General features: G+C 49.9%; 1 protein-coding gene across 4 annotated transcripts; it reads left to right on the top strand.

Annotated features, from left to right (window-relative positions):
- Positions 1-16: 16 nt before the first annotated feature.
- TSNAXIP1 (translin associated factor X interacting protein 1) lies at positions 17-13,455 on the top strand. 4 transcript variants are annotated; one of them, XM_045818434.1, is made up of 17 exons: positions 17-129; positions 386-570; positions 3,936-4,050; positions 7,270-7,385; positions 7,533-7,659; positions 8,863-8,956; positions 9,743-9,939; positions 10,353-10,488; positions 10,928-11,097; positions 11,178-11,337; positions 11,424-11,554; positions 11,715-11,840; positions 11,983-12,135; positions 12,242-12,351; positions 12,554-12,677; positions 12,775-12,881; positions 13,096-13,455. In XM_045818434.1, the coding sequence occupies exons 2-17, from the start codon at positions 524-526 to the stop codon at positions 13,334-13,336; spliced, it is 2,154 nt and encodes a 717-aa protein (XP_045674390.1). In that variant the 5' UTR covers positions 17-129; positions 386-523; the 3' UTR covers positions 13,337-13,455. The 4 variants fall into 4 exon arrangements, with proteins under 4 accessions (XP_045674390.1, XP_045674389.1, XP_045674391.1 ...); XM_045818433.1 differs by having other exon boundaries at positions 101-570; XM_045818435.1 differs by lacking the exon at positions 7,270-7,385 and having other exon boundaries at positions 101-570.
- Positions 13,456-13,466: the final 11 nt, after the last annotated feature.

The raw sequence follows: 13,466 nt of genomic DNA, 5'->3' as shown, positions 1-13,466 counted from the left end.
GTCTACCGGGGCCGCAGGGAAACCGAGTCCGAGTCCCGCATCTCGCTTTGGACACGGCCACGCCTCGCCGCATTTCGAACTCTATATCCCACAATGCAGAGCTCCACAGAGGCGGATCGACTCGGACTGGTGAGGAACTTTGGGAGCTGTAGTACAAACCTGCTTAGCCATGACCCTGTTCAGCCGAAACTTTGGGACACTGAAAACTACCATTCCCGCTAGCAACGCGGCTCGGGCCCGTAAGTTTAGCTCACTCCCCCAAGGCCTCTGTTTAGCCCCGAGCTTCGGTTCTGGTAGCTAGGGTCAAATCTGCTGTAGTGATTGATTTTGAGGGTACCCCGCTCTCAGGTCCGAGTCCTCTTTTGTTACTTTGCCTTCCTCCCAGCCGCGGGCAAGGGACACGAGGGCGTGACACAACCCTGACCCCGCCCGCGCCATTGGGCTGCTGGGGCCTGGTCGCCATGGCGACGGACTGTACACTACCTCAGCTTCACAGGCCGCGGGTGTCGGCTGTCGGAGGGTCATGGCCTCTCCTATTCCACGGAGCTCCAGCATCGCGACCACGTCCAGGTAGGCGCTGGCCGGGCTGAGGGCGGAGAAGAAGGCTCAAATACAGAAAAAGAAAATGATACGTGATCCGGACCTCTGCACCCTCCGCCTCTGTCCATTGATCTGGGGCTCCAGCACTGTAAGATCGGTGGTGCAGAAACAGAATCTCGGGTGAATTGTCAGCCCAGTGAGGACGTTACGTGCTAGGAAAAGGACAGGCGCACTTCGCCACTAGTAACAGCTAGCTTGTTTGTATTGAGTGTCTGTTATGTGACAAGTGCTTTATATTCCACATTTAACCCTCACGACAACTCTGCGAGGTAGTAACATCACCATCTTACAGATGAAGAAATAGAAGCCTGGAGAGATCACGTGTTTTACGTATGTTTGTAAGTGGTGGAGCCAGGATTTGAATCCAGCCATGTGAGACTGAACCTGAGCTCTTTGATAAACTCCCTCTTCACCCATTGCTTATGACAGATACTTGTCAAATTGCTGGTGAACTCCAGGCAGACCAGGTACATGCCACAGTCTCAGGGTAGCCCCTGCCTGTATTCAGAGGTAGCCTCTGGGCATTGAAAATTAGCCAGGAAAGCCACAAAGCAAACAAACATTTTGGCTACTTTTCTATCTTTGGGACCTCAGAGAAGGCCCTTAAAGTTCCGGGCCTCTGCTTCTATATCTCATACATGGGGATGAAGCAGCCCACATCACATCGTTGGGAACATTTAGGCAAAATATGTGTTCTCATCATAGCCTTTGCATATAACAGGCATCCCATAAATGTTGAATGACTGTAGTTTCCCCCTTCTACTCATTCCCAAAGTAAAAAACCTGATCTCACCTAAACTCTAATTCTTCAAGGTCTGCTGCCTTGACAGGGAAAGCCTACACAAGTCAGGAAATTAAATGCCAATTTGATTATTTGATCCAAAGCTAAGATGAATGTACAAAAACCAGACGGTAAGCTTGAGTGCTGTCACCCAGCCGGGAGTGATTCTGGAAGCTGCAGCCATGTTTGAAAAGGACATGACACAGACTCAGAAAAAGAGTTCCCATTTGTTTTAGGAAGGAAGCATAATGTAATCGCTGAGGCTGAATTTGGTGGCAGTACAAAACATTCCTTCCTGTCCCTGTTCTTCCTTCACCGATATTTGACGATGTACACGGAGCCAGGTTCACTGTTTGCTTTAGAGGCACAGTGGAGGGTGTCCTGCTCCAGCCCCGCTTAGAGCAGAGTCAGTGTGATGAAGGATAGGCCAGAATTTAGTGCTATATGTCAGGAGGACCCTCTAAAAGGGACCTTCGAATTGTGCATTTCCCTGGGGCAGGTTTCTCTTCTCCATTGGCTTTCTCCTTTCATCCTCACATCTGGGCACAGCGACTTGGTGGATGGAACTCAGCACTTGAGTTCACCCGATACCAGGACATAATTACCCCCTGACAACCCCACTGTCTACTGTTATTTAAATAACTCCATTCTCTCCACCTTTAAAGTAGAAATATAGATGTCTGTTTCCTGCCCCCCCCCCCTGAGAATTGGTGTGAAATATTTAATGTAATACTGAAGGAGCTTGGGGTAGTGAACACATAATACGACATACAGATAACAGATTATAGAATTGTACTTCTGAAACCTATATACTTTTATTAACCAATGTCATCCCAATAAATCCAATAAAAATAAAATATTAAAGGAGCATCCTAAGCTTTTTGGATAAGTATATAGTCTCTGCCAGGTGTTTTTTAAATTACTATTACTTGCAGGTGTGTTTTTGCCTGTTGTCTCCTTTGACATTCAAACTAACATCTGTTACATACTGAGCCTTTCCACGTGACAACTTCCCAGAATTTGGAGAGCTCCCCCAAATCTTCTTGCTTACCTTGCTGTACGTGGTAGCTCCAACAGAAGTAAGAAAAACAGTTTGGGAAATGGATTAGTCTTGACAGGAAGGTATTGATTTGACCCCAGCGAGCAGGAGTGCTGATCTGCTGTATCCTGTCTCAAAGCCGGGAGCATCTGGGCAAAAGCCCTTCCTTTTCCACACCAGCTGCTTTTCAACATGGTTTGCTCGCACTTGCTCAGTATAGAGACAACAGAGATTGGAGTTTGGGGGGTCGCTGCTCCATGGAGTAGGACTGAGAAACCCTATTGGGCAGGGTTTCCCAATGGGGTTCATATTACTGTTTTCAACTTCCCTGGAGTTTGAATAGACCTACTCTCGCCTTTATGGACAAAGACACTGAGTTTCAGAGGTTAAACCACATGCCCAAGGTCACCAGCTAGTAAGAGGAATGAAGACAGAAGTCTGTCTGGCAGCATAAATCACCTGTCCTCCACACCATGCATTGCTGGAATTACTTCTTCCTTTTTTTTTTTTTAAAGAATTTATTTATTTATTTTTTTCAGAGAGAGAGGAAGGGAAGGAGAAAGAGAGGGAGAGAAACATCAATGTGTGGTTGCCCCTCGCACACCCCCATTTGAGGACCTGGCCTGCAACCCAGGCATGTGCCCTGGCTGGGAATTGAACCAGTGACACTTAGGTTCACAGGCCCGTGCTCAATCCACTAAGCTACACCATCCAGGGCTACTTCTTCCTTTTCTTTCACCTAGATCTGCTATTCACATGCAGCTCTCCCTGAGGACCCTGAAATGCCTTCCTAGCTTGACCAAGGATGGCTCTCCCAAGAGGCCTAGAGTTAAAGACCCCCTTAGGATCCACTTTTCTCCCATCCTGCTGTCATAATTAATTGTGGAGCTCCTTGCAGTTTACAGCCTATTTTTGCATATCTCTTTTGCGCTTTTTTAAACTTCACAACTTTGTAAGATAGGAAAAGCAAGAATTGTCTCCATTTCCTTTTGAGGAAACTGGGCTTAGAGAGGTTAAATGATTTGCCCAAGGTGGGTTCTGTTGGAACCGCAGGTGTCAGCCGCCAGGCCCTATCAGCCAGTAAGTGTAAGGTTGAGATTCCTGACTTTTAGGCCCCAGACCCTGTTCTTCTTGTCCTATATAGCACCTGCCTTTCTTAACACACCCCACAGTGTGCCAATCACATACACGAAACTCATCTCAGCCACAGTTGAACACTGAATGGAAATATAGGTCCACAGTGTTCTCTGGGTTCATGGTGAGGGTATAGCACCACAGCAGGAGTTGGTGAGACTCTGGTGACAAGAAGGTTTCTGGGAATGTGGGAAACTGGTTTGGGATCAGGACCAGGAGCTTGTTGGCAGCATCACTGGAAATCTGGAGGCAGCACTGGGAAGACCCAGAGCCTGGCTCTGAGATCAGAGGAGGTCATGCCTTGTAGGTCAGGAAAGGGTGGAAGTGCTCTCCTCACTCAGGGTTCTATCACCCACCATTTTCTTCCCCTTCTCTGTGCAGAACACCCCTGCGGCCTTCAAAAGTGACCATAGATGACTCCTGCCAAACAGAAGCCGATAATACTCAGGAACAGGAAAAACAGAAACGCAAGCTTTCTCAGAAGCAGAAGACACTGGTTAGTGGCGATGTCCTATTGAAACCCCAAACGTCAGTCCCCGGATCTTACCTGCTTCCCTCTCTGCAATGCAAAAACGCCGCCCACCTGAAACATGCCCCATCAAACTGTTTCTCCCCTCAGGGGAGTGTAGCTCACAGAACCCAGGGCTACCAGGATTTGGGGTGAGAATGTGCACATGTGCCAGGCCCCATCCCAGACTCCCCAGCAAAGACTCAGCCTGTGACCATAGGCATCCTTCACCTGCAAGTCAGCATTCTGGAATCAACCTCATTTCTTCTTCTTCTTTTTTTTTATTTATTTATTTTATGGGGTGGGGGGTCGATTTGTTGTTCCACTTACTTACGCATTCATTGGTTTCTTCTTGTATGTGCCCTGACAAGATATCAAACCTGCAACTGTAGCATATTAGGACTATGCTGTAACCAACCAAGCTACCCAGCCAGGGCTACGGACCTCATTTCTTCATCCAGCCTGCCATGTGTCAGGCACTGTGCTAGATGCAGGGAGGGTCCCACCACATCTGCTGAGGTCCTTCAGGGCTGTGACGTTTTGTCTTTATGACCCAAGTGCCTGATAGCGCGCTTGAGTGGCTGGCATGTGCGCTCCATAAATACTGCGAGGAGGTGTGTGAAGGCAGGAATAATGGGATGCTCCTTTATTGCATTGTGGGCTCTGCATTAGAAGTAAAGGCTCTTTATCAGCCTCAGGAAAGTTCCTTCCTCCATTCCTCTTCTTTAAAGTTTTTATATAAAAATGAATGCTGTCTTACTAAGTAATTTCGGGCTTTTGTTGATATAAGATTTACAGCACTTATCCAGATCTCACAGATGAAAAGAACACATCTGAGCAAACACAACTCCAACTCACTGTCCAGCTTGCAGTGGACAGTGAAGCACTGTGGGTTGTGTGGTGGTTATCCTTGTGTGAGTATGTCTTGTGTGGAGGATTTGGGGGCACATGGATGTGAGGTTGGGGACTCCCAACACGTGGACCCTGACTCCAAGGAGGTGAAGTGGGGTAATGTGGGCTCTTCGAGGGTCACCGGTTTGATTCCTAGTATAGAGCATATGCCTGGGTTGTGGGCCACATCCCCAGTAGGGGGTGCGCAAGAGGCAACCACATATTGATGTTTCTCTCCCTCTCTTTCTCCCTCCCTTCCCCTCTCTAAAAAATACATAAATAAAATCTTTTTTAAAATGTGGACTCTTTGAGGATACCAACTACAGCCACAGCCCAGCAAGGCCCAGTGATTTTGGGTGCCCACTCCCAGATGCCCCTCAGCTGCCACTTACTGAGTGGACCTGTGGCCAAGCTGTTTCGCTCCTTAGCTTCCCTGCGGTGGCCGCTATGCTGTGCGCAACCACCAGGGGGCGATGTTCCCTCCTGCTGTCCCCACCCACTAAGCAACCCTTCCTGTTTTCACCTCCTAGCAACCAGCTTGCTGAGGCCTTCCCTAAAAATTACATCAATTTTGATAGTCTTTAAAACAAAACAAAACAAAACCCCTTTTATTGGCTTGATTTTTAAGTTTAGCTTCTCTCATTTTTCCAGTTTGTCTATTTCTATTCTTGTTTCCTACTTTTAAAAAATTTATTATAGTTCTTTTTTTTTTTTAAAGGTTAGTTGTTGTTTTTTTTTTTTAAGATTTTATTTATTTATTTTTTAGAGAGGGAAGGGAGGGAGAAAGAGAGAGAGAAAAACCTCAATGTGCGGTTGCTGGGGGTCATGGCCTGCAACCCAGGCATGTGCCCTGACTGGGAATCGAACCTGCGACACTATTATAGTTCTTTTTCTTTTCAAGCAACTAGTCTTAAGCCTTTCTTTTTAACAGGAAAAGAAACTTAAGCAATTAAGATAAATACCTTTGAGTGCTTCTCTGATCATGTTCCATACAATTTGAATGTGTAATTTTAACATTTCTATAACATTTTGTATTTTTATTTCAAGTAATAAATGGGTCAGGAAAAGCCCTGGCCAGGTAGCTCAGTTGGTTAGAGCATCATCCCAATGTGCCAGGTTGTGGTTAGATCCTGAGTCAGGGCACACAAGAATCAACCAATGAATGCATAAGTAAGTGGAACAACAAATTGATGTTTCTCTTCCCCTCTCTCCCTTTCTCTATCTCTCTAAAAAACCTGTTTTTATAAAAAAGATCAGGAAAAATATGAATTTATTTTTAAATTTCTAAGTGGTCAAATTTTAAGAGGTGCATATATATTGTCAGTTCCTATTCTCATTGCATCACATCAGCAAATGCAAGGTGCAGTGGACTGCCGAACCGTGTGGGTGTGAGGTGCACAGGTCCGCTGATGTGCAGGGCTTTTCTCAATAAATAAATATATTGGAAAATTTTTTAGAGATTTGCACCAATTTGAAAAAACTCACAACCAAATCTTTGACTTCTTTCCTTCCTTCCTTCCTTCTCTCCTCCCTCCCTCCTTCCTTTCTTTCTTCTTTCCTTCCTTCCTCCCTCCCTCCCTCCCTTCCTTCCTCTTTCCCTTTCTTTCTTTCTTTTTTTCTCTTTCTTTCTTTCTCTCTCCCTCTCTTCCCCCTTCCCCTCCCTCCCTCCCTCCCTTCCTTCCTTCCTTCCTTCCTTCCTTCTTTCCTTCCTTCCTTCCTTCCTTCCCCAATGACGTACTTCCTTAGATAAAGAGGAAAGGAGGGAAAAAAGATGCAGAGAAACATCAATTGCAAGAAAGAAACATTGATTGGTTGTCCCCACTGAGAACTGAACCTGCAACCCAGGCACTTGCCCCCACTGGAAATTGAACCCATAACCTTTTGGTTTCCGGGACAACACCCAACCAACTCAGCCATACTGGCCAGGGCACACTTGATTTTCTTAACATTTTTTTCCTTTACCTCACTTTATTATAAGAATACAGTATAGCCCTGGCAGGTGTGACTCAGTGGATTGAGCACTGGCCTGCAAACTGAAAGATTGCTGGTTTGATTGGTTCATTTCCCCATCAGGGCACATATCTGGGTTGCGAGCCAGGTCCCCAGTAGGGGCAACCAAGAGGCAACCAATTGATGTTTTTTTCCCCTCTCTTTCTCCCTCCCTTCCCCTCTCTCTAAAAATAAATCAATGAAGTCTTTTAAAAAAGAGAGAGAGGTGTTGGGGTAAATAATCACAAGTGGAGGAAGGAGGATGGAGAGGAAAAGCAGGAAGGGGAGGAGTGTTACCGTGGTAATCCCACCTGTACCTTCCTGCAGTCTCTTTGTCAGTCATCCATTGTCGGCCACCTGTCCCCATGGCCCACGTACACCAGTGGCCAGACCATTCTGCATAATCGAAAGCCCTGTTCAGATAACTGCTGGAAGAGAGCAGGGTAAGCCAGGGTCAGCCGGATGGTGGGTGGGCTGGTACAGACCCCACACTGGGCTCAGAGTGAGTGCAGGGGTGTGTGCTGCCCCAGACCGAGGATGTTAGGGCCCTCTGGGGTACCCATCACAACTCAGCCCACCACCCCCTGCAGTAGCTGGCGGCAGCAGCCCCTGGGCATTACCAAACCGAGGTATCTGGAGCAGCTAGAGAACTACCTACGCAAGGAGCTCCTCCTGCTGGACCTGAGCACAGATTCTGCCCAGGAGCTGAGGCTGCAGGTCAGAGCCACGGAATTACTGTAGGGAGGGGAGGGAGCAGATGGGAGGAAACTTTACTCACTAGGACTGAGCACTTCAGACTTTCAGGAGAGAGCAGCTTGTCCCAGCTATTCTAGGTTCTCCTTCCTGATAAGAGAACCATATTCTATGACAAAGCCTTTCCTGTGAGCAGGAAAGTCTGCCAGTATGGAAGCAAAACTCTCCTGAGTATTGAGTTTCCTTACCTGAGTCAGGTGAACTGGGTGCTGTTTCCCTTCAGCTGTGACCCCTAGTGCCCAGCTTGGGTCATTGGATATCAGGAAATGGAGCCTGAATCCTGGCACTGGGCAAGCAGGGGTCCTACAGTGTCTACATCCTGGTGACAACAGCCCCAATCTCTAGGAACTTAGCCCAGCTGCATAAAAAGAGAGAAATCTAGATGCAACCTAGATCCTGGTACATATTAGGGAGGGAATCATCAAATCCCTACTAAAATGGGAATAATGATGGGGAACCCCTCACTTCTGACTTAGTCACTGACAAAGGCATTTGCTGCGCACCCTCTGAGTGCCAGGTCCTGGACAGGGCCTTATATAAGAGCTCACAGGCTGAAATCACCTCCCCAACGAAGAAGCAGAAGCTCAGGTAAAGCATACAATTGTGCAGTGGTGGGGCTGGGATTCAAATTCAGGGCTGATTTAGGAGCCTGTGCTCACACTTGGAGGTCAGAATGCAAAGCTAGACCCTTCAGTCTCCTGCTCTCACAGGGCTACAAGATGGGGGGTGGGTTGCTGGTGGGAGGCCAGCTGAGGCATGGAGTATGGAGGCTGGCTGCCTGGAGAGCCAGAGATAGGGCTCAGATACAGAGGGGGGAAGTCCTGACCCAGGTCATCTGCCAGGTCTCAGAGACAGCACCAGGAGAGGACTCCGGACAGCAGTTGAGAGAAAGCTGCCCCTCAGGTCCCTGGCTCTGTGATGCCTGGGTGGTGCCTGGGGCATTTATTTGAATGTGGGTCGCCTGGCAGCTTCATGCTGCAATACTACTAAACCAAGTAAAGAAAAACTCAGGGGGAAATGGTGGGCGGGGGGGGGGGTAAGGGGAAGAAATGCAGACAACTGTAATTAAACAACAATAAAATAATTTTTTTAAGAAAAGGAAAACTCAGATCCCACTGAGGGTGGCAGGTATAGGTCAGAAGGTGACAGCTTCCCTTTTCTTGCCAGCCTTACAGAGAGATCTTTGATTTCTTCATAGAGGACTTCAAAACATACAAGCCCTTGCTATCCTCCATCAAGAATGCATATGAGGTGATGCTGGGTAAGACTGCAGCCTAGCTGCCTGGACCCAGACTGGAAGAGGCAGAGAGGATCCTACTCTGGCCTTCTGGGGTTCTGCAGCAGCTCGGGGACAGCTACCAACTGAGCCTTGAGGTCACCAAGCCCTGCTTAGCCTTTTTGCTTCCATTGTCCTGAGACAGGGCACCTGACCACCTCCTATCCTTAGGAAACACAGTGAGGCAGTATCTGTAGGAAATAGAGCATCTTTTCTATTGAAGTGAACCCAGAACAGAGGGAGTGCCTCTGTGAAGTAAGGAGGCTCCCCGCAACCAGGCTCGGGAGGTGCCAGGCATGGTGCGTGCAACACTAAAGGCTGCAGGGAGAAAGGGTGTAGGTGAGACCCCAGTCCTCATCTGGACTATGCCTTTGGTTTAAAAGCAAATGTGGCCCTGGCTGGAGTAGCTCAGTGGATTGAGCGCGGGCTGTGAACCAAAGTGTCGCAGGTTCGATTCCCAGTCAGGCCACACACCTGGGTTGCAGGCCATGGCCCCCAGCAACCGCACATTAATGTTTCTCTCTCTCTCTTTCTCCCTCCCTTCCCTCTCTAAAAATAAATAAATAAAGTAAAATAAAATAAAATAAAGAAATATTTGCTTTAAAAAAAAAGCAAATGTGGGAAGGCCTTAAGCAGGGCCAATGCTTTGAACGAGGGAGGAGTAGACTCCTGGAGTTTGTAAGGGATGTAGCCACCCCCTGTGACCTTAGGAAGTGTCTCCTGCTTGTTCTCCATGGCCCCAAAGGGTCTCTCCCACCTTTCCCTGCTTAGCCCACCAGAGGGAGAAGATCCGGGCTCTGGAACCGCTGAAGGCCAAGCTTGTCACTGTGAATGAGGAATGCAACGAGAGGATCCTGGCCATGAGGGCTGAGGAGAGATCCGAAATCTCCCTGCTGAAGAAAGAGAAGATGAACCTGCTAAAACTCGTTGACAAAAAGAACGAGGAGAAGATCTCATTGCAGAGCGAGGTGAAACGGAGCACAGTGGTGACCAACTCCCTGAACCCCTGCCATCCCAGGGGTGACCCTAGACCTTGGGCGTCAAGGTGACCCCCTAACTCCCTCCACTCCTCTGCCTGGAATGACATACTGAGCCACCACCTCCCCAGAGCCCCTACGACCCCCACACTCTGTCTGGACTCAGCACTGGCTCAGTGTAGCCCCAAATGCCAGCATAGTCCTGCTCCTTTGCTGCCAGACTTTCTCCACAGGACACATGGGCACTTCGCTGACTCTCAGGAACGGCCGGTCTCCCTCTACCTCTAGCTTTCTTGTTCCCAGGCCTTGATGGGGCCACCCTGCACGCATCCCACCCCCTGTGGTGACTAACTGCAAACAGGGGTCCACAGACAGCCCTGACCATGCAGCTACCTTCCCAACAGGTGACCAAACTGAGGAAGAACTTGGCTGAGGAGTACCTGCGCTACCTCAGTGAGCGAGATGCCCGGAAGATCCTCATTGCAGACTTGAATGAGCTACGGTACCAGCGGGAAGACATGTCCCTAGCCCAGTCCCCAGGTAAGCCGAGGTGGGTTTCTCCCCCTTCAGGAGGTGCTGGAGAGGAGTTGCCCCCACTGCTCACCCTGATTTATTCAACTCTCCTAATAGCTGCTCATTTTGTGACCATTCATGATGGGAAATGTTCCAGCTGCCGCCTGGATCTGTGGCTCTTCTGAGCTGGACTAAGAATCAGAGACTCATTGTTTAAGTAGGAAAGAATTTCTGGCAGCTGAGGCAGAAATTGTCCCTAAGGGCAGGACAGAGCTGGTACCCCTTGTGCTGGGCTTCTCTATTTAAGTCCTCAGCCTTAGGCTGGTAGCACTGTGGGGAAAGACCCGGGGGTTCCCAAGCAGGGAGAGCAGAAGGACCTGGGATGTACCCTGAGGGACACTCTAACCCTGCCCTGGGCTATAGGCCCCAGAACCGGGGTGATTCGAGCTGGCATGCCCCCTGGTAGGCGTCTGGGGAGAGGACCCCGTGAAGTTAACGCTGGCTCTGAAGATGACCCGGCAAGACTTGGCACGCACACAGATGGAGCTCAACACCATGAAGGCCAATTTTGGAGATGTGGTGCCCAGGAGAGACTTTGAAATGCAGGAGAAGACCAACAAGGATCTTCAAGAGCAGGTTCTGGGGGGCAGGCAGGCCAGACAGGGTAGGGCAGGGTCATGCAGGTGGGTAGCAAGAACCAATCACCTTGCGCACAGCTGGACAGCCTGAGAGACGACTATGAAGAGGTCCGCAAGGAGCACGAGATACTGCTGCAGCTGCACATGAGCACGGTAAAGGAGCGGGACCAGTTTTATTCCGAGCTGCAGGAGATCCAGCGCACCTCCACACCACGGCCTAATTGGACCAAGTGTGAAAGTAATGATGGGCGTTGAAGGTAATTGGGGTCCCAAGGATTGCTGGAGTGTGTGGTCCGGACTCCAGCTTCCTCCCTCCACTTGCAGGTGTGGTGGCCGGGGGCCCAGATCGCTGGCACATGCTGGCTGAGGGCAAGAATAGTGACCAGCTTGTGGATGTGCTCCTGGAAGAGATTGGCGAGATGCTGCTCCAGGAGAAAGATTTCTTCCCTGGTCTGGTAGGGGAGTCCCTGGGCTCAGGAGGCTTTTGGCCAGAGTCAGAACGGCCAGGCCTTGCTGCCAAGACTTGAGGTTTTGGGGGAACCCTCTGGGGTTCTGCCCTGCTTAAGGTGGGGGCCACAGGTGAGCTCAGTGAGGAGCTGACATTCTCCCTTCCAGGGCTATGCGGAATCCGTGCCCCCTTTTCTTCGGGTTGATGGCATTGTGGAGAACAAGAAGCCGACAAAGAAGGATGTGGTAAACCTGCTCAAGGATGCCTGGAAGGAACGTCTTGCCGAGGAGCAGGTCAGACCTCACCAGCCATTCTGGCCAGGTGTAGCCTCCAGAGTCCTCCAAGGGGGTTCCCTCGAGGTGCCGGGGAGCAGGGTGGAGGGCCACCCAACTGTAGGATGACTAACGGACAAAGCAGTTTTCCTCTACCCTGCAGAAAGAGAAGTTCTCAGATTTCTTCTTCAGTTTCTTGGAGCGTCGCTTTGGGCCTGCTGATGCCATGGCGTGGGCTTACACTGTTTTTGAAAATATTAAGCTCTTCCACTCCAATGAGATCATGAGTCATTTCTACGCAATCTTGATGGAAAAAGTGAGCTTGGGTCTGGCTCCCCACCCTTTTCCCCAGGACAGGATCAGCTCTGTCTCTACTGCTCCAAGAAGGAACCAGTCAGTCATTGCTCCCCCCACCCCCACAGATGAGTGAAAGTGTTTACGTCAAGCACAAGGAGACAATATCACAGCTGCTGAAGGAGATGACAAATGTTGACAGTCAGAATGAGGGACTACTAACTATGGAGCAGTTCAGGTGAGAGGCTGGCCAGGCTCCCTCCATCTCCTGCCCATCATGTCCTCTGGCCATGCTCCCAGATGTGCAGGGAAACGGGGAACTTGGTGGCAAGGGCCACAGCCTTACTGCTGGCTACCCTTTTGTGTGCTGGTGGGGCTGGAGGAAGGGTGCAGGCAGATGTATGGGCTAGCCTCAGCCAGGCCCTTGTGTCTCCCTACAGCACTGTCCTCAGGAGCATCTTCTCCTTCAAGAAGGAAGAGAAAATTCAGGAGCTGATGGAGGCAGCGGGCTGGCAAGCCAGCAGCAATGTAGACTGGCTCAGCTACCAACCCTTATTTACGGAGGTGGGTGGGTGGGGGGTCCAGGAACTTGCCTAGTCTTGTCCTAGCCTCTGTTAGGCCCTAGCACATGTGCCATCACCTGTTTTATGGTCCATCCCAGGATGAGGAGGGCCAGGTTACACCCTTTGTGCGAATGCTGTGGGAACAGTATGTGGAGGAAAAGGATGAGTACTTACAGGAGCTAAAGCAGGACCTGGGCCTGGAACTGTGAGTGACCCTGGGGCCCTTAGGCCCACTTAGCTATAGGCGAGTCCCACAGCCTGTGCCACAGGGTGGCATCTCAAGCCCCTGGTCTCCCTGTGTACTGAGCTTGCCACTGGGCACTACACACTGCTCAAGCCCGGCAGAAGGCATCTTGGAGCCTGGGGTGCAGGGTTGGGGGCAGTATCAAGGCCTATCTCTCTCTTTTCTTATGGGGTAGCCATGAAAAAGTGACCTTACCCAAGGTACGTGAGGCCCTGATGACCATCGACCCCAGCCTGGACAAGCAGACCCTGAACAGCTATTTGAGCCAGGCCTTCCAGCTCCCTCTGACAGAACTGCCAGAGGAGAGTGAGGAAAAGGAAGAAGACATTATGATAAAACTCCAGACTGTTCTGGAACGGCTTCAGATGATTGACATCAGGCGCAGAGGACCTCGGGAGCAGGAGCCTACAAGCTAGGGCCACTGTGGGCAGCTAACCCCTGACATTCAGTATAAAATTGTTTGTCTGAACCCATGCTATTCTCCAGGTTATGCTGGGGAGTCAAGGGGAGGGGGCTGGTCTCTGCCTCCAGGATATGTATCAAAAC

Source organism: Phyllostomus hastatus, unplaced genomic scaffold, assembly GCF_019186645.2.
Source record: "Phyllostomus hastatus isolate PE091 unplaced genomic scaffold, TTU_PhHast_1.1 phas_scaffold_345, whole genome shotgun sequence".
Classification (NCBI taxonomy): Eukaryota; Metazoa; Chordata; class Mammalia; order Chiroptera; family Phyllostomidae; genus Phyllostomus; species Phyllostomus hastatus.
Note: the sequence above shows the minus strand (reverse complement) of the source record. Positions and strands in the feature narration are given on the sequence as shown.

Bases quoted from the DNA above. Each gene is read 5' to 3' on its own strand.
- TSNAXIP1 (XM_045818434.1), top strand. From the start codon at position 524: ATGGCCTCTCCTATTCCACGGAGCTCCAGCATCGCGACCACGTCCAG. The intron at 571-3,935 runs GTAGGCGCTGGC...TTCTCTGTGCAG, and splicing joins AGCATCGCGACCACGTCCAG to AACACCCCTGCGGCCTTCAA. The intron at 12,352-12,553 runs GTGAGAGGCTGG...GTCTCCCTACAG, and splicing joins CTAACTATGGAGCAGTTCAG to CACTGTCCTCAGGAGCATCT.